This window comes from Budorcas taxicolor, chromosome 9 (genome assembly GCF_023091745.1).
Source record: "Budorcas taxicolor isolate Tak-1 chromosome 9, Takin1.1, whole genome shotgun sequence".
Taxonomy (NCBI): domain Eukaryota; kingdom Metazoa; phylum Chordata; class Mammalia; order Artiodactyla; family Bovidae; genus Budorcas; species Budorcas taxicolor.
This window is the reverse complement of record NC_068918.1, coordinates 71,941,668-71,960,923: the sequence shown is the minus strand read 5'-3', so window position 1 is coordinate 71,960,923 and position 19,256 is coordinate 71,941,668. Positions and strand designations below refer to the sequence as shown.

General features: G+C 41.7%; 1 protein-coding gene across 1 annotated transcript in view; it reads right to left on the bottom strand.

The window, feature by feature from the left end:
• Positions 1–19,256, bottom strand: part of AIG1 (androgen induced 1) — a 260,493-nt gene that overhangs the window by 23,494 nt on the left and 217,743 nt on the right. The window contains exon 4 of the mRNA XM_052645645.1: positions 10,531–10,646. Within this exon, the coding sequence (XP_052501605.1) occupies positions 10,531–10,646 (116 nt within the window). The remainder of the gene's footprint in view (positions 1–10,530; positions 10,647–19,256) is intronic.

Here is a 19,256-nt window from a genome sequence, read left to right as displayed (position 1 = left end):
TTCTCGCAGTCTTCCATTACAGCTAAGAACCAGAGCTAATTCCAGCCTTCAGACTCCATTTTCTTTCGTATCCAATGTTTTTCCAGCAGAATATCACGGGGCTAAATTACTCACTCTAGTCGCAAAACGATTTGTATTTGTACCTGCAAATTTATGTGTTGTTTTAATTTACGTAAGATTTTTGTACGTAATTCTCAGCTTTTAAGGATGACTTAGACATCCTGTTTTTCTACTCTCAGGTGAGAATATCATGGCCCAAGGATACGTCATGGCTGAAGGAAAAATAAAAGTGCTACCAAAAAAGAAAGAAAAAAAAATCCCCCCCAAATTGGAAACAAAAACAAACTACTGAAGAGTTTTAAACAGGAGGATTGGCAGGATCAGATTTGCATTTTAAAATAATCTCTGGCCAAGAAGCAGAAAGTGGACAAGGAGGCAGCTGAAGAAAGCTTGTTCAGAGGGCTTGAGAGTTAGGGAGTGAGGAGCTGAATGGGGCTGCCAAGGAGGCCGAGAAGGAGAAGCCAAAGACAGCCTGGCATCTTAGGAAACTGACAAATCGATCGATCAGACAACCAACCAACCAAACAAAGATCCAACTGAGAAAACAATGTTGCAGAGATGCAAAATAAAAGCAGTTTTGGTAGGGAGAGGAGAGGTAGTAATTGGAGCTGGGAAAATGTCAATGGTTCCAGGTGCACTGACTTGTCACGGCCTGACTGTGATTTGCTCTTTCTTGCCTCCAGACTGTCTCCTTGCTCTTCAGGGGACTCCCTTACCTGGGACCTTCTCATGGCTAATTTTTATTCACCCTTCTCAAGGGCCAGAAGCCTTCAATGAACCTGTAAGTTTGGGATAGGGTATGCTCCTGTGGGGGCTTCCCAGGTGGTCCAAGTGGTAAAGAACTCTCCTGCCAATGCAGGAGATACAAGAAATGTGGTTTTGATCTCTGGGTCGGGAAGATCCCCTGGAGGAGGAAATGGCAACCCACTCCAGTATTCTTGCCTGGAGAATCGAATGGACAGAGGAGCCTGGTCTCTGGTGGGCTACAGTCCATAGGATCACAAAGAGGCAGAGACGACTGAAGTGACTTAGCACACATCCACGCAGGCATGTTCCTCTGGACTGTGAGAGCCTCCTGTATTTCTTCTATTAGAGCCCTTGTGAACTGCAGGGCAACTGCTTTTTTTTAAGATTTTTTTTTTAAGGAGAACTATTTCTTAGAAATCTTGATTGAATTTGTTACAATATTGCTTCTGTTCTTTATGTTCTGGTTTTCTGGCTGAGAGGTGTGTGAGATTTTAACTCCCTAACCAGAGAGTGAACCTGAACTCCCTGCATTGGAAGGCGAAGTCTGAACCACTGGACCACCAGGGAAGTCCCAGGTAATTGCTTTTTAATTTTCCTCTATCCTCTAACAAACTATAAACTCCTGAAGGCAGAGCTGAGATTTATACACTGCTCACCTCCTACACTTAACACCGTGCCTGACACATGGGAGGGAAATACTTGTCTGTGAGAGCTAAGGAGCTTCTTCCCAAATCAACATGGACCTGATGCTTTCAGAATAGAGGAGAAGTAAAATATGGTCATAATAACCAAGATAGTTCCTTCTCTTACTTTGAAAATTATTAAGGAAATAGGTCTACCTTAATGTATAAAGACACAGTTTAGAACGGCTGTTTTCAGCAAATTTGGAAAACTCAGCAGTGGCCACAGGACTAGAAAAGGACAGTTTTCACTCCAATCCCAAACAAGGGCAATGCCAAAGAATGTTCAAACCACCACACAATTGCACTCATTTCATATGCTAACAAGATAATGCTCAGTCCTTCAAGCTAGGCTTCAACAGTAGTGAACCAAGAACTTCCAGACGTACAAGCTGGATTCAGAAAATGCAGAGGAACCAGAGATCAAATTGCCAACATCCGCTGGATCATAGAAAAGCAAGGGATTTCTAGAAAAACATCTACTTCTGCTTCATTGACTATGTTAAAGCCTTTGACTGTGTGGTTCATAACAAACTGCTAAAGAAAATTTTAAAGAGATGGAAATACAAGACCACCTTATCTGCCTCCTGAGAAATTTGTATGCAGGTAAGGAAGCAACAGTCAGAACTGGATATGGAAAAACAGACTGGTTCCAAATTGGGAAAGGAGTACATCAAGGCTGTATACTGTCACCTTGCTTATTTAACTTATATGCAGAATGTATCATGAGAAATGCAGGGCTGGATGAAGCTCAAGCTGGAATCAAGGCTGCCAAGAGAAATATCAATAACTTCAGATACACAGATGACACCACCCTTATGGCAGAAAGCAAAGAGGAACTAAAGAGATTCTTGATGAAGGTGAAAGAGGAGAGTGGAAAAACTGAGTTAAAATTCAACAGTCAAAAAATGAATATCATGGCATCTAGTCCCATCACTCCATGGCAAATGGGGAAAATATGGAAACAGTAGCAGGTTTTATTTTCTTGGGCTCCAAAACATTGCAGACGGTGACTGCAGTCATGAAATTAAAAGACGCTTCCTCCCTGGAAGAAAAGCTATGACCAACCTAGAGTCATTACTTTGCCAACAAAGATCCATATAGTCAAAGCTATGATTTTTCCAGTATGGGTGGGAGAATTGGACCATAAAGAAGGTTGAGCACCAAAGAATTGATGCTTTTGAACTGTGGTGTTAGAGAAGACTCTTGAGAGTCCCTTGGACAGCAAGGAGATCAAACCAGTCAATCCTAAAGGAAATCAGTCCTGAATATTCATTGGAAGGACTGATGTTGAAGCTAAAACTCCAATCCTTTGGCCACCTGATGCGAAGAATTGACTCACTGGAAAAGACCCTGATGCTGAGAAAGATTGAAGGCAGGAGGTGAAGGGACGACAGAGGATGAGACGGTTGGATGGCATCACCAACTCGATGGACATGGGTTTGGGTAAACTCTGGGAGTTGGTGATGGACAGGGTATCTGGTGTGCTCCAGTCCATGTGGTTGCAGTGTTGGACATGACTGAGTGACTCACCTGAACTGAACTGAGACAGAGAGATCCATGACAGATAAGTAGGGTCTGAAACTAATATTTATGGAAGACATAACTGAGGGAAGGGAGGGGTTGGATAGGGGTATGGGGAGGTGAAAGCTTTGAAGCTGAAAGGAGAGTATTACCCTTGACAATTGGTGTGAAGATCACCATGGCTAGAGCTAAGCAAAGGTAAAAGAGGAGGATGAAGATACAGAGGTTGGTGGGATCAAACAATGTAGGTCCCCTAGGCCATGTAAAGGAATTTTGGAATTTATCCGTAGACACAATGGGAAGTCATCTACATTCTCTGAGCAATTGAGTGGCATGATCATATGTGGTTTTACAAAAGAACTGAGGGATCCTATATATAGACGAGTTAGAGGTGAAGAAATGCCAGCTCTTTGCAGTAGCTCAGGAGAGAGATAACTGCAGCTTGGACCATGATGTTGGCAATGGAGAGGGATCAAAGTGTAAGTATTCTAAAAGCACTTTGGAGGCACAGAAGCCAAAAACTGGTGGATGATTCTTTGTAGTGGGTCCAAGAGATGGGCTGAGGAGGTTTCATAGTTTTGGGGCATGAAACACTGAGTGGGTGGCAATGCTCAGGGGATAAAAACTTGGGGGTGTGATTGGGAAAGCACATGAATTAGGTTTGTGGCTGCTAAAGGGGAGAGGCTTGTGAGCAAACATCAAGAGGGAGCTCTGAGCTGGAGATCTGAGACAGTGGCTGGAAAAATGGTGTGCGAGATAAGTTGATTCAGTCGTGTCAGGCTTCCCTGGTGGCTCAGATTGTAAAGAATCTGCCTGCAATGCAGGAGACCCAGGTTCATTCCTGGGTCAGGAAGATCCCTTGAGAAAGGAATGGCAACCCAGTCCATTATTCTTGCCTGGAGAATCCCATGGACAAAGGTCCTGGCGAGCTATGGTCCATGGGGTTGCAAAGAGCCGGACACGACTGAGTGACTAACTATGGACACTAACGATGGGTTTACCTATTGATAAGAGGTGGTTTAAAAAAAAAGAGAGGGAGACCAGGACTTCTCTAGTGGTACAGTGGTTAAGAATTCTGCTTGCAATGCAGGGGACACAGGTTCAATTCCTGGTTGGAGAGCTAGATCCCACATGCCTCAGAGCAAGTAAGCCTGCGTGTTGCAACTACAGAGCCAGGGCACCCTGCACAATGCAACTAGAGAGTCCTTGTGCCTCAATGAAAGATCCTGTGTCCCACAACTAAGACCCGAGGCAGCCAAATAAATGAATATTTTCAAAAAGGAGGACCTCCATTACAAGAGTAGATCTTAAGTTAGGTATTCTTCCCATGGAAAAAAAAATAATAATAAAAAGAGAAGAAGACATGAGTTTCAAAGGACTCCAGCACTGGGTAGAGTGGGAAGAGCCAGTCAGCGATGCTGAGAGAGCAGGGAGGAAATTAGGGTGGTTGTTACATCAGCTAAGTCAGGGAGGAGGGTGATTCAGGAAGTGGGGGGATAATTTAGTATCAGAACTGCTGACATGTCAGTTGAGAAGAGGTCTATAAAGCATCCAGTGGATTTATCAAAATAGAAGTTCTTGGTGACATTCGCAAAGGTTTAACCAAAGTGATGAAGCTTAAATCACACTGGAGTGGCTTATAATCCCATTCACATAGTATACTCTGTGTTAGATACTGACCTATAGGCTTCACATGTACTAAAAATTAATCTTCCTTTAGTCATCACAGCAACCTTATGAGGTAGGTACTCTTCTTATACCATTTTACAGATGAGGACATGAAGACACAGGGAGGTCATGTGATTTGCTCAAGGTCATATGAGAGAAGTGGAATCCAGGCTCAGGCAGCCTGCCTCAAAAACTCCATTCTCCTGATGGTTCCCCTCTCCTGTCTGCTAAGTGTGTAAATGGGGGTAGAGACAGTGTAGACAACTCTTTGGTTGGATAGCTTGACTGACTCAATGGACATGAACTGGGGCAAACTCCAGGAGATGGTGAGGGACGGGGGGCCTGGTGTGCTGTGGTCCATGGGGTCGCCGAGAACTGGACACAACTTGGTGACTGATCAACAACAACAGACAACTCTTTGGAGAAACTGGGCTGTGAGTAGGGAGACAGTTCAGTTCATTCAGTCGCTCAGTCGTGTCTGACTCTCTGTGACCCCATGGACTGCAACATGTCAGGCTTCCCTGTCCATCACCAACTCCCAGAGTTTACCCAAACTCATGTCCATCGAGTTGGTGATGCCATCCAGCCGTCTCATCCTCTGTCATCCCTTTCTCCTCCTGCCTTCAATCCTTCCCAGAATCAGGGTCTATTCAAATGAGTCAGCTCTTCGCATCAAGTGGCCAAAGTATCGGAGTTTCAGCCTCAGCATCAGTCCTTCCAATGATAGTACAGTAGCCAAGCATAAAAGGGGGTGGGCCAATAATAATAATTTTTTTTTTTTAGGGTGGAGAAAAGGACAGGAGTCTGTTCAAGTATTGATGGGAAGGCTCTGGTAGTGAGGCTGGAGTTACAGGAGAATGAAGCGATGGAGGAAGGGTAGAGAGCTGGGAGGGGATGGAGCCAGAGTACATTGAGATGGGCTACCAGTTAGAAGCTGTGGAAACGCTTCCCCCACTGGCACAGGAGACACAGGACAGGGAGGGTACAGCAAGGATGTTTGCAGGAAGAACTCAAGAGTTCCTGTTCAAAGTTTTTTACATTCTGTGTGAAATTAAAGACCAGGCCGTCTGCGTAGAGAGGAAAGGACAGAGTGAGAGGGAGGTGGAGGGGGATGGGCAGAGCAAGCTGGAGAAATACAAAGGAAACTTGCCAACAGCATCAAATGGTGATTCTGGACGACGGCGGGGAAAAGAAGTCGTATTGGTTGGGATGGAGGGTAAGGATGTTGAGGAGTGTGGGAAGGGTCATGACCACATAAAATGGTCTTGGTGAGGGGCCTGCTTAATACATATGGAGAATTCTAGCTCTTCATGTGACCCAGGATGTCTGAGAACCAGCTGTTGGGGGTAAGAGAAGATGAAACTCAGAATAACAAACACTAAACACTGGGAACTGAGATGGATAATACACAGAAGCCTGTTCTGTCCAGATGCTGATCTAAAACTCTGATCCTACCAGGACCCAAATGGACACTGGAGGCGCCCTGTGCAAGCCACACTCTCACACAGCAAGTCCTCAACAGCCTACATAGACTTCTCCTTAGAGGATAAGAAAACAGTAACTACCGCTACACGAGGTGTTCGTAAAAAACAAATAGATGAGAATAATGCGAGAGTAATGACGTTTTCAATTCTCAGGGGAAAAGCAGAGCTTGGGAAATACTTTAGTACATGAAACATAAGAAATTTTCAGAACACTCTTTGGCATTCTTAATAGGAGGAGACATAAATCCCACCAGGTGGGCCCAAAATTCCTAACAAGAGCAGAGAATAAAATGAAAATAAGGATGGTGGGGAAAAGAGGAAGAGAGAGAAATGAAAACTTTCCGTCGAGACTCAGACACTCAGGACTTTAGTCAACTGGGAGAAAGGAAAGATACTATCATTTCTGGAATGACCAGTGTGCTCATTTATTTCTAACGGGAGAGAACATGCAGGCAATATCTCCTACCTTAAACGTGATAAAAATGAGGCTAAGAGGGGATAAGTAATTTGCTCAAAGCTCCTAAGAAGAGGGGATCTGAACAAGGACTGCAAGGATCCGGACCTCCACCTCTCAGAGTAGCATGACAAGTTAATGAGGGAAAAAACATGCAGAAAGGGGCTGAGTTCAGCCTCCCTAAGGACTGAGTATCCTTGGTATAAATATGAACAACAACAATGGGTAGCAGACTGAGTGCCAGTCACGGGGCAGGCACTTCGTACCCAGCGGCCTTAATGCCCAGACACGGCTGCTTCTGATGTACTGCTGCAGAACTAAAGGAAAACTAAAAACCCACTGAATTCCTTCACCCATAGAGTTACTCCTCACACAGTCAGAGAGAGCGGAGAGTAGGGTTCCTGTATAGACCCTGAAGCTACACCCCAGTGCTTGTACTTACAGCTGATCCCTCAAGAACATGGATTTGAACTTCAATGGTTCATTTGTTTATTTAGATACAGTTGTTTTTTTTTTTCCTGGCTGTGCTGGGTCTTTGTAGCAGTTCTTTGGCATCCCCAGTTGCAGCGGGCAGGCTTTGTTGCCTTGTGGCACATGGGATCTTAGTTCCCCAGTTGGGAACATGCACCCCCTATACTGGAAGGCAGATGCTTAGCCACTGGACAATTAGATAAGCCCCCAGTTTTTCTTTTCAATATTCACAACGGTACCTGAGATTGGTGTATGATCTGAAATTGGGTGAATCTACAGATGTGGAATCTCAGGGACAAAGGTATTGCAGGTACAGGAGAGCCATGTATATGGAGCTGGCTGTACAGTTATACTCAGATTTACCATCGCAGAGAGGGTTGGCACCCCTAGTCCACATTGTTCAGGGTCAGCAGTAGGTCTGGCAACAACAAAAAACAGTCTCTTTTCCTTGGGTAAGCCATATCATCTCTCTCAAGTTTGGTTTCCTAATCTGTAAAATGAGCCAGATAGTGCTTATCTCAGAGGGTTATTTGGGGAACTAAATATGATAATACTTTAAATTGCTTGGCACAGCAGTCAAAATAATGGCATTCATTACATTTCCTGATAATTACAGCTGCATTAGAAACCAAAGGGACTTTTGGTGCTGTGTCCTGCATAAGGGAAAAGGGATGATTTTACTCATTAGGGGGAAATTTCAGTGCGGTGCAGAGAAATGCATGGAGGAGCGATGGTGGAGGTGAGGTGTGAAGAGAAGGAGTTAAGAGCCCACCATCAATGGTCAGGGGATGTCTCTGTCCCAGACTTCCAGGTAAGTGGAAAGACAGGTGGAGATGGGCACGGGAAGGGTCTGGGATGACTTCAGATGCTAAGCTTGGGTTAGAGTGAGTTGGAGGCTAGGAAACGGAGTCACTGAGCATGGGTACTCAGTGGACTCCAGTCCATGAGGGAAAGCTCCCCTCGCTTTCTTAACTCTCGAGATCCAAATCTAGAAAGACTGCAGATTCAGATGGGGAGGGAGACTTGTGAGAATGAGCAGCAAGACAGAATCAGAGCCGAGCAGACAGGGAGGCTGGCCAGGAGCCTCGGAGGTATAGCTTCAGCTCAGCCACACAGAGGACTGTCAGGGAGATCTGCTTTATAATTAGCGTGTGACAAGAAGAATGCTTTCTTATATTTTGGCATAAGGCTCTGGAATGTCCAGTTATAACCCTGGTATGCTGTCAGAAGATTTCATATCCTGAACCTTTTGCTGCTGTGTCACTGGTATGTCGTGTCGGAGATAGTCTGGAAAGGAGCAAAAGCCAGTACCTTCTGCGATAACAATTAAAATTCTTGGATTTATATAATGTGATATGACGTGAGGGGCATTGTTTAGCTCTTGGCACAGCTATGAATGCCTAAGGCAGAGCACCAAAGGAAAAAGTTGACTCTGAGAACATTCTCAGAACATATCTGGAAGAGTTTGCTGGTTAATGCAGATATGTGTCCAAACAAGCACTGGTTTGCTCAGGAAAGACGCATAGCTGGCAAGTCTCCCTTGGCATGCAGAGCGTGAGTAATGCTTCATTTTAATGAGGGATCTTGGGGGTCTATAATAAAGACTATGTGGTATTTCCCATGTGTCTCTTTGGAACGTGGACTGATTGTACCCGTGGTAGAAGAAAAGCCATCAGAAAGTATGCAGTTCCTAACACCTCTGGGGCGCTACGAGATTCACATAATTTAATGGCATCTAAATGAATTCACAGAAATACACCCAGCATTCCCAGAGTAAAAATCTTCTCTTACCATAGGTAAGTAAATATGAATGCAAAGTAATGAGACTGTTGGCAGGGGAGGGGAGATGGGAAGGGATATGAACTAAAGCTATAGGCAGTTCCACATGAACTGTAAACATCGTAACATCTCTGGAATAACTCTTAGCTTTCCTACCCGACTGTTCTGAAAGATAAGATGACCTGGATGGGTGGGATCGGGGTGGGTGGGAGGGAGGTCAAAGCAGGAGGGGATGTAAGTATATGTATAGCTGATTCACTTCATTATGCAGCAGAGACTAATAAAACATTGTAAAGTAATTATACTCCAATTTAAAAAAAAGTCATCTGAACATCAAGTTCCTACATATAAAGCACATGCCTTCATTTTTAAGACATTATTTCAGAGTCACACTTTAACCTGTGAGTCCAGATCATTTGAACTTTTTCTTTCAGAGAAAGCCAATACTTAATGTTTCGGTTGGAAACAGAACCAACCTAAAATGTGACTAGGAAAACAAACGCTCCCCAGTCCTTCTGAACAGTGACTGGTCAATGAAGTGGCAGATGGAGCATGACCACATGTTTGTTCTAGGGTCTACTGTCTGGATGTCCCGTTAGATCCAGCCATAGGGTGCGCGTGACTTCCCAACAGCAAAGCCTCTTTTGGTTCAGATTCGGAGCCTTATTCAGGCAAAGTATGTGAAACACTGTTCTGAGCTTTATTTAATATTTCTGGACTGGCTGGAGCAAAATGCTCCATGAGGACTGGACCTCCCAAAGTGCTCCAGGATTCTGGTGGGATTAAGTACAGTTCTGGGGTGTTTGGAAGAACATGATTCAGTCCCAAAAGTTTACAGGAGGGGATGATGACCCAGAACTCAGCACCTGAGAGTCCCAAGAGACAGAAGTGCTAGGGGCAGAGACCTCTTCGGCATAGGCTAATATATTAAAAAGGACTTGGAATTATACAGAGAAATAAGAAAGTCTCTATCTTAAATAATTTTGAAATGTTAACACATGGTTAGAACTGAAATTAAAGTGAAATAAATTCATCAGGCAAAAAGTCTTATATCAGATAAATGTGGCCACCTCCCACTCGGGATTTATTCCACTCGGGATTTATTCACGCCCAGTAGACCAAGTGGAGATTTCCTGTCATTTATTTACCCCAGTTTTTCCAAACAAAGCCATTAAATGCATGCTCTAGGTGACAGTCAGGCTTTAAACTGACTCAGGAAAATGGACATTTCCACTTGTTTCACTTAGAGGGTGGAAGTCACTCCCCGAAGAGGTCATTCCTTCTGTCCTCATTTGCATTCGCTGCAACTCCCTCACTCCCAACAAAAGCAACAATAACAACAACAACAAAAAACCCCCAAGCAAAAAAAGCAATAAAACTGAGGTCCAAGAAAAACATTTAGTTTGAAAAAGAGTTGAAAAATGCAGCCTTGGAAGAAGCACTGCTTACATGGGATTGTTCAACAAATTCCTGTTGTGTGAGGTTTGGCATATACTTTCTAAAAATATAAGCATCTGGGGAAATGAGACAAAGCCCAGGTCTTGGACCAAATGAGGCACACAGTGTGAATCTGTTAGTGATTATATCCATAATGAAATATGTGCCCAAATTTAGCAGCACAAAATCTAGTACAATACGAAAGCCCAGCAGGCACCATCCTTACCATAATATATAGCCAACAGAGAAGGTACATATGGCGGCCAGTCCACTGCTCCTGCTGGGATACGCATGGTGCGATGTCCTCATCTCAATTAATATAAAGGGCAAAACCGTTGTGTGCTGAAAAAGAACAGAGACCAGGTGACACAGGTTCTTATCATCACCCCTCAACAGCTGTTTTGCCATCACTAGGAGAAAGGATAGTGTCATTTCCTAGCAAAAGTGCCTCAGCAGAGACCAGTGTATGGCTTGTCTAAGTGGTAGAATGGACATGAAAACATGTAGTCCATCAATTGCTCCCCTGGTTTTTCTTCTGTATCTTAGTTTTTAAAACTGTATTTTCTTTATTCTCATTACAGGAAATTATAGAAAGATGTAAAGGGAACAAATTAGAATATAATAAAGGAATAAAAACAACCACTGTTAATATTTTGCTATACGTCCTCCCATCTCCCCTAAACTTTTTGTTCATATTATTTATACACAGTTAAGATCATACTGTGCATGCCACTTTATTTGGAATTACAGCATGAGAATTTCTGATATGCAATTTTAGAAATTCTTTTAGAATATAAACCCTGACCAGAGCTGCTGAAAACTCCATTTTATGGATGTATCAACATTTTTCTATCTATCCATCTATTTATTTTTGACCTCACAACATGGTTTGCAGGATCTTAGTTTTCTGATAAGGGATGGAACCCAGGCCCCAGGAGTGAAAGCACTGAGTCCTAACCATTGGATCGCCAGGGAATTCCATGTACCAACACTTCTTTAACTGATTTTTATTCTTGGTAAATAAGTGGTATAAGATTTTTCAATTTCTACTTGAATAATTTTAATTTAAATAATTTTAAAGATATTCATTTTAAATCAATATCTTCTGTAGAAATCTTTGTTAAATTATTTTTAACTGATGTATTGATGATTTACAATATATTATATTGGTGTCAGGTATACAACCTAGTGATTTAAATTATTTTCTTACAGTCGAAGGTTATGATTTTAAGGCTGTTGATACATAATGCCAAATTATGTGTGAACCAACAGCAGGTTAGAAAAGAAGGCCAAATTAGCTTGCAGAAAGGATGTTCTGGCTTGTACCAGCAGTGTATGGATTTAGATATGACGTTGGATGAGACACTCCAAAGAAGTTGTGTGGAATATTTCCACTTGTTTTCGAACCCAGCGGCCACTCTAGATTCTCAGTTCAGTGGGCCAGGATAGGGATAAAACTTATCCCCTCCATACGGTAAGAAGAAAGGAAGGTCAAGCACTCCTGACACTGAAATTTGGTGGACAGACACAAGGGAAAAAGAGCTTCTTAGGTAAAACTGACTCAGGATATAAATTTGCCTTCCATCACTGGAGAGTTTTCCAAGAGTAAGAAGATGGTGGAACCAAGAACTGAACCACCAGCAACTTTGAATTCTATTAAGGATACTCCTTAATGGTCATGAAAGAGTCTTTGTTCTGCTCTTGCTGTGTAGTTTGCATGTTCTAGGAAAAGGCAGGAAACCGTATGTTATGATTTTCAAACTCTAATAAGTACTGTCACAAAATGGAACCAGGTGACAGGTAGACCTGGGCAGAAAAGACATGGTAGGGATAGTGAAGGGAACATCTTTGGAGCAACTCACTGTTTACATTCATAGAAAAAACAGGATATTGTAAGAAATGATAAGACACTGGCAATTCTTTGCTTGAAACTTTCTCTTCTAGATAATTATTCTGACTGCCAATACATGGCAATTAGACTATGGTATGCCTATAATGTCGGGTGGGTGACTCCATAGTTGGGTAGCTTTATATTTCCCTATCCTTTGCTTCTCTGTTATTGTTTTAAATAATTAGTATAATTAACTCTAAAGGGAACCACACAAAATTAACACCTGTGTTAATACAGAGATGGTATGTATTTTAAAGACTTTTTTCATTGTTTTTTTTTCCACTATAATTTAGTCACCTCAGATAATGTTGGCATAGAATTTCACCAACAATTTGAGATGCCAGAAATAGTTCTACAACAGTGATTTCATGTAAAAAGTCAAAAATATAGTTAGCAATAAGGCTGAGACTTCTCAGATCCCACATAGAAGAAAAATCCCTGCAAATCAAATGTTTACACTGAAGACAGTGGTGACTCTAATAGTCTGTGTTGGTTATAAAATGATATTATTTTTGACTTTTTAATATTAAGATATATCTAAGCTCGACTTCTTACTCCATTGCACCACACTGAGTAAAAATTCACTCATTCTTCTATAAATTTGTATAAGGTCCAACCACTAATCTGAATATTTTTACCCAGTTAACATTATTTTACCAAGCCTATTTGCTGATCATCAGATGTCAAACCTGGAAAGGTTAGGATGTCCTTTGGTGATGCCAGGCCAAAAAAAAAAAAAAAAAAAAAATCTCTTTGAAAAAGGAAAATCTCTCCAGGTCTCTTCATTTCTGGCATCATCGCCACTAAAAAGGAGCTACTTCTTCCATCAGCGAGGACAAAAGATCTTTCTGTGGCTAGCTGTGCCCATGCCAGTTTTGACCAGGGGCAAATTCTATATGAGAGTAGTAACAGCTTACTATGCAGAATTTTCATGCACTAAATAATGTATATCCCCTTTTCTAAAATTTTATAATGCAAATTATGTTTACTGATAAACATTACAGATTAACAAAAGTAAAAATAGTGCAAAATATTTACAGCAAATATAAATGTTTCTCTGCATGTAGCTAAAGTCTTATGACTAAAGAAAAGATTTTTAAAAATCTGTGAAAGGCCTTGTTGAATCTCTAAGTTACCTTTGGCAGCTAATTGTGACTCAAAATCTGTAGCAGCAAGAGGGGCAATTACTTCAGAAGTAGGAGTACAAGAAATTCAGTTCTAACCCACTCCCAGGCAACACTGTTTCAATGACTTAAGAACCAGGAAAGAAATATTCAGCACCATTTAAGATCAAAGCTGCACAAGAGTGGTAAGCTTACATTTTGTTCACTGTGGTATTTCTAGCACTTAAAGAAGAGCCTAGCACATAGGAGGGGCTCAATAAATATTTGTGGAGATCATTTAATCTTTGAAACCACATCCTAAATGAGAGTGACTAACTCTTTTCTGTTGATGGGACTAACAAAGACTCGGAAAAAGTAACTGTCTTTTTAAAAATTAGTTATTTATTTGTTGTTTTTGGTTGTGCTGGGTCTTCGTCGTTGTGTGCAGGCTTTATGGAGTTGCAGCGAGCGGGAGCTGCTCTCTAGCTACAGTGCATGGGCTTCTTAACCGCAGTGGCTTCTCCTGTCGCAGAGTACGGGCTCTAGAGCGTGTGGGCTTCAGTAGCGTGTGGCCCACCAGTTTAGTGGCCACCCCCGATCCCCCACCCCCCGGCATATGGAATCTTCCTGAACCAGGATCAAACCTGTGTCCCCTGCATTGGCAGGTGAATTCTTAAGCACTGGACCAACAGAGAAGTCCAAAGGCAATAACTGTTGTGCGCTACTAAGTCAGTCTACCAAGTGTTCAAGACCCAGTTCTGTCTCCAAATTCCATGCTGTTTTATATATTAGAATTATGTCTTTAAAAGATATCAGAGATAAATCATGTTTGACTCAATAAGCTTGTGGCAGTACATGATCTAAGGTCACTTATGTTGTCTCTCAACAAACCAGAACAATTTTTTTGGTTAAGCCTCAATATAAACAAAAAGATTTTCACTGTGAGAAAACACATTTTACTAAATGAGTTCTTTCCTGTGACATATAGGCATTCAGAACAGTATCATGGAGGAAAGATACAATGTCTAAAAAGTCAAAAGTCCTAATTCAGTCCTGTCACATGCTACATGCTTTTTTAAATAATTTTTTTAGTCAATTCACTTTTTTCCCCTTAAATAAATATATTTAAAGGAAAACTTACAAGGTTTTTAAACTCTCCTAAATGGAATATATTAATAGAAGATAACCACAAAAACAAATACAATGAAAACTAATTGATCTGGATAAATATTCAATAGACACGTTTGCCCGTTTGATTCAGAAGCCTGCTCTATATGTGTTAAGTAGGGGTGTTAGAATTAGAGGGGCATTAAAGACGTGCACAGAGAGCTGGACACAACTGAGTGACTTAGTATGCCTGTGCAAAGACAGGCTAGAATGAAATAGAGACCCTTCTAAAGGAAATCAGAAGGACTGAAAGATAATTGAGAGAGAATTAGCTTTTCACCAGGTGACTCAATACTATTTAATGCCAGGGCCCTGTGCCCTTCAGTTATCTCAAATACCATCTGAGCCACACATCTATACCCTGGAACAGATTATCTGTAAACTGTACCTGTACCTTCTAAGTGCTAAATTATTTGATTTATGAACAGGTGTGCTTTTGCCAGAAAAAATGGAGAGACAGATGACTAGGAAGTTTAGGTATGGATGGAGGAACTTAATGGTATTTAAGAAGATTTAAAAAATGGATTTATACTACACAAGAAGGGTCTGGACTTGCTATGGGGAAAATACTTTCATTATTTGTGATGGCATTTAGTAATCTATAAACTAAAGGGAAGTTTTATAATAAACTTTCCTGCAGAATAAATAGAAGGATTAAAATATATGCTGTGTGATGGTACAAAAGTAGAGCAGATGAATTAGGAGACTGCTCAAGATTACTTTAAAGTTCTAGCATCTGTGGTTATAGTCAGAATGTGCAGTACATAAAATATAAAATAAAATTTGAAGACTTTCACCTTCCATTTCTTTGGTCTTTCTCCTGCTTTCCAAAATATATAGATATTTAAAATGAACATTTAAAAAATTATTTATTTATTTGGCTGCCCTGGGTCTTAGCTGTAGCTTACGGAATCCAGTTCTCTGATCAGGGATCAAACCCAGGCCCCCCTGCATGGGGACCATGGAATCTCAGCCCACTAGACTGCTAAGGAAATACCCCAAATATTTTTTTTAATAGAAAGGTACTGCTTCCATACCACATAACATGGATTAAAAATCATTTCAATGGACATTGGGGTACATTTACCTTTTGAAATAACTAGGACATAGAAACAATTTAAATGTCCATTGATGGAGGAATGGATACAGAAAATGTGGTCCATATATACCATATATACTACGGAAAATTGTGCTATGCTGTGCTTAGTCGCTCGGTCATGTCCAACTCTTTCTGACCCCATGGACTTATAGCCTGCCAGGCTCCTCTGTCCCTGGGGATTCTTCAGGCAAGAATACTGGAGTGGGTAGCCATTCCCTTCTCCAGGGGATCTTCCAACCCAGGGACTGAACCCAGGTCACCCGCACTGCAGGTGGATTCTTTACCAGCTGAGCTACCAGGAAAGTCCATCACTTAAATATTGGATCTTAAAAAAATGGTACAAATGAACCTATTTACAAAACAGAAATAGAGTCATATATGTAGAAAAAAACACAAACTTCTGGTTACCAAAGGGGAAGGGTGAACAGGGATAAATTGGGAAATTGTATATATTGACATATACACACTACTATGTATAAGACAACTGAGCGACGTATATAAAACAAATAACTAATAAGAACCTACTGTACAGCACAGGGAACGCTACACAATACTCCGTAATAACCTACATGGGAACAGAATCTAAAAAGCAGTGGATATATGTATATGTATTGACATAACTGACTCACTTTGCTGTACAGTGGCACAGGACTGGAAAAGGCCTGTTTTCATTCCAACCCCAAAGAAAGGCAATGCCAAAGAATGCTCAGAGTACCAGACAGTTGCACTCATCTCACATGCTAGTAAAGTAATGCTCAAAATTCTCCAAGCCAGGCTTCACCAGTATGTGAACCGTGAACTTCCAGATGTTCAAGCTGGTTTTAGAAAAGGCAGAGGAACCAGAGATCAAATTGCCAACATCCGCTGGATCATCAAAAAAGCAAGAGAATTCCAGGAAAACATCTACTTCTGTTTTATTGACTATGCCAAAGCCTTTGACTATGTGGATTACAACAAACTGTGGAAAATTCTTAAAGAGATGGGAATACCAGACCACCCTGTCTGCCTCCTGAGAAATCTGAATGCAGGTCAAGAAGGAACAGTTAGAACTGGACATGGAAAAACAAATTGGTTCCAAATCGGGAAAGGAGTATGTCAAGGCTGTATACTGTCACCTTGCTTATTTAACTTATATGCAGAGTACATATGAGAAACGCTGGGCTGGATGAAGCACTAGCTGGAATCAAGATTGCCAGGAGAAATATCAATAACCTCAGATATACAGATGACACCACCCTTATGTCAGAAAGTGAAGAATAACTAAAGAGCCTCTCGATGAAAGTGAAAGAAGAGAGTGAAAAAGTTGGCTTAAAGCTCAACAATCAGAAAACTAAGATCATGGCATCTGGTCCCGTCACTTCATGGCGACAGACGATGAAACAATGAAAACAGTGAAAGACTTTCTTATTTTGGGCTCCAAAATCACCGCAGATGGTGACTGCAGCCATGAAATTAAAAGACGCTTGCTCCTTGGAAGAAAAGCTATGACCAACCTAGACAGCATATTAAAAAGCAGAGACATTACTTTGTCAATAAAAGTCCATATAGTCAAGGCTATGGTTTTTCCTGTGGTCATGTATGGATGTGAGAGTTGGACTGTGAAGAAAGCTGAGCGCCGAAGAATTGATGCTTTTGAACTGTGGTGTTGGAGAAGACTCTTGAGAGTCCCTTGGACTGCAAGGAGACCCAACCAGTCCATTCTGAAGGAGATCAGTCCTGGGTGTTCATTGGAAGGACTGATGCTGAAGCTGAAACTCCAACCCTTTGGCCACCTGATGCTAAGAACTAACTCATTGGAAAAGACCCTGATGCTGGGAAAGATTGATGGCAGGAGAAGTGGTCGACAGAGGATGAGATGGTTGGATGGCATCACAGACTCTATGGATATGAGTTTGAATAAGCTCCGGGAGATGGTGATGGACAAGGAACCCTGGTGTGCTGCAGTCTATGGGGTCACAAAGAGTCAGACATGACTGAGTGACTGAACTGATGATGATGCAGAAACTAATACAACATTGTAAGTCAACTACATGTTAATATAAATTTTAAAAAGACAAAAAAAAAAAAAAAAAAAAAGGTTTTCTTCCTTGGAAGCAAAACCATCTTTTGAATATGAGGGGTTCCAGACCATCCCTTGCCTAGCTGGATAACGAGAGAGCTGGCCATCCTCTGTCCACTGATTTGCATCAGTAGGGCACAGGCAGACCTTTGGGAATGTTCTCAAGGTAACGGATGCCTCAAATCGCTGTCTGAGCTAGCTAAAAATGAGATTGCTGGGGATGTCTGGCTTGCTGGATTCCAGTGGAGCAGTGCTCATGGTGGTCCCCATGTAAGTAGAACCCAGTTCTTCCCTTCATGATTGTGAGGATAGGTTTTCTTATATTCTATGACAAATTTTGATCATAAATAAAAAATTGAAGGATGGCTCTCTGTGTGTATGTGTGTAATTTAAGCCCTCATAAATTATACATAAAATTATAAATAAAAATAATATGGAAAACAGCTCTAGGATACAGAAAGGCATACACTCCATATTTTAACATAAATATTTTGTTCCTTTGCTCTGCCACCCCTTAACCAGAGTAAAAGGGGATTAAAATAGAAATTTCTGTGCTGTCATAAAGCAACAAGGAATTCCCAAGTTTGAAGTTAAAGCCCATTGTATTAGCAAAACATGATCTAAAATGATAGGAGGGGTGATATGAGAAAGACCCCCGCCCCCCGCCCCCGCGAAAAAGTCACAAAACACTGACAGATTCTAACCTTTGCAAAGCTTCTGGGCTCTCCAAATAAGGCAAACGTTTGATGAACACAAAGAAAAGCAGCGCTGGGTGGAGCGTGCGCAGAACTGGGGTGGGGCTGCTCCTGGAGCAACCGTAAACTCAGTCAGTGGATGTGCCCAGATGGCAATGTCAAACCGGGCAGCTTGGAAACAAAGCTGAGGCAGGCTTTAAAAATCCTGAATTTTAAACTCTGAAAACCCAACCAAATGTTTTCTCCTGCCACCAAAAACTGTCATTATTAACTTTATTAATTGGTCAGCTCAAAATCTGCCACCTTCCCTCACTCTCTTCACAATAGGGATATTTTGGTGTTTTTTTAATCCTCAGGAGTTTCCAGTCTCTAGGAGTCAAATGGAACTTCCCCGTGTCAGGGGCCTCCCTCTCCTGAGAGCTGAGGTGCTGGCTTTAATGTGGTCACACCAGTACAGTATGATACAGAATCTCCCCAGGAACACCAGAGCCTTTGAAACTGTGCCTTTTCTGTGTGGAGCTGGATACCTGTCACCGCTGGCTCTCAAACTGTCCGAGATACGCTTACACTCAGAATGAGGTTAGAAATGTGACCCAGGGTCAGAAACATAGATTCAGATGGAACCAATATTTCTTAAGTGTCAGTATGTTCCAGGCACTTCCAAAATGCTTTACGGACTCAATACTAAATTTGGGACTCATCCAGTTCTAACATTAGCCCCAGCAGCTCTTAGGATATGGTTTTAATAATTAGGCCAAATAAACAAAACAGAGTCATGCACTGAACCAAGACATGCGTATCTTTGCAATTAAAAGCAAATGATGCGTTACAGAAACAATTAACACTGGGACACTGGTACCAGGCTACGATTTCTGCATTTAAAAAGCAGTTTTAATATGACTCGAGGGCAGTTAGTATCTCCTGCTGAGTCTTGCTCG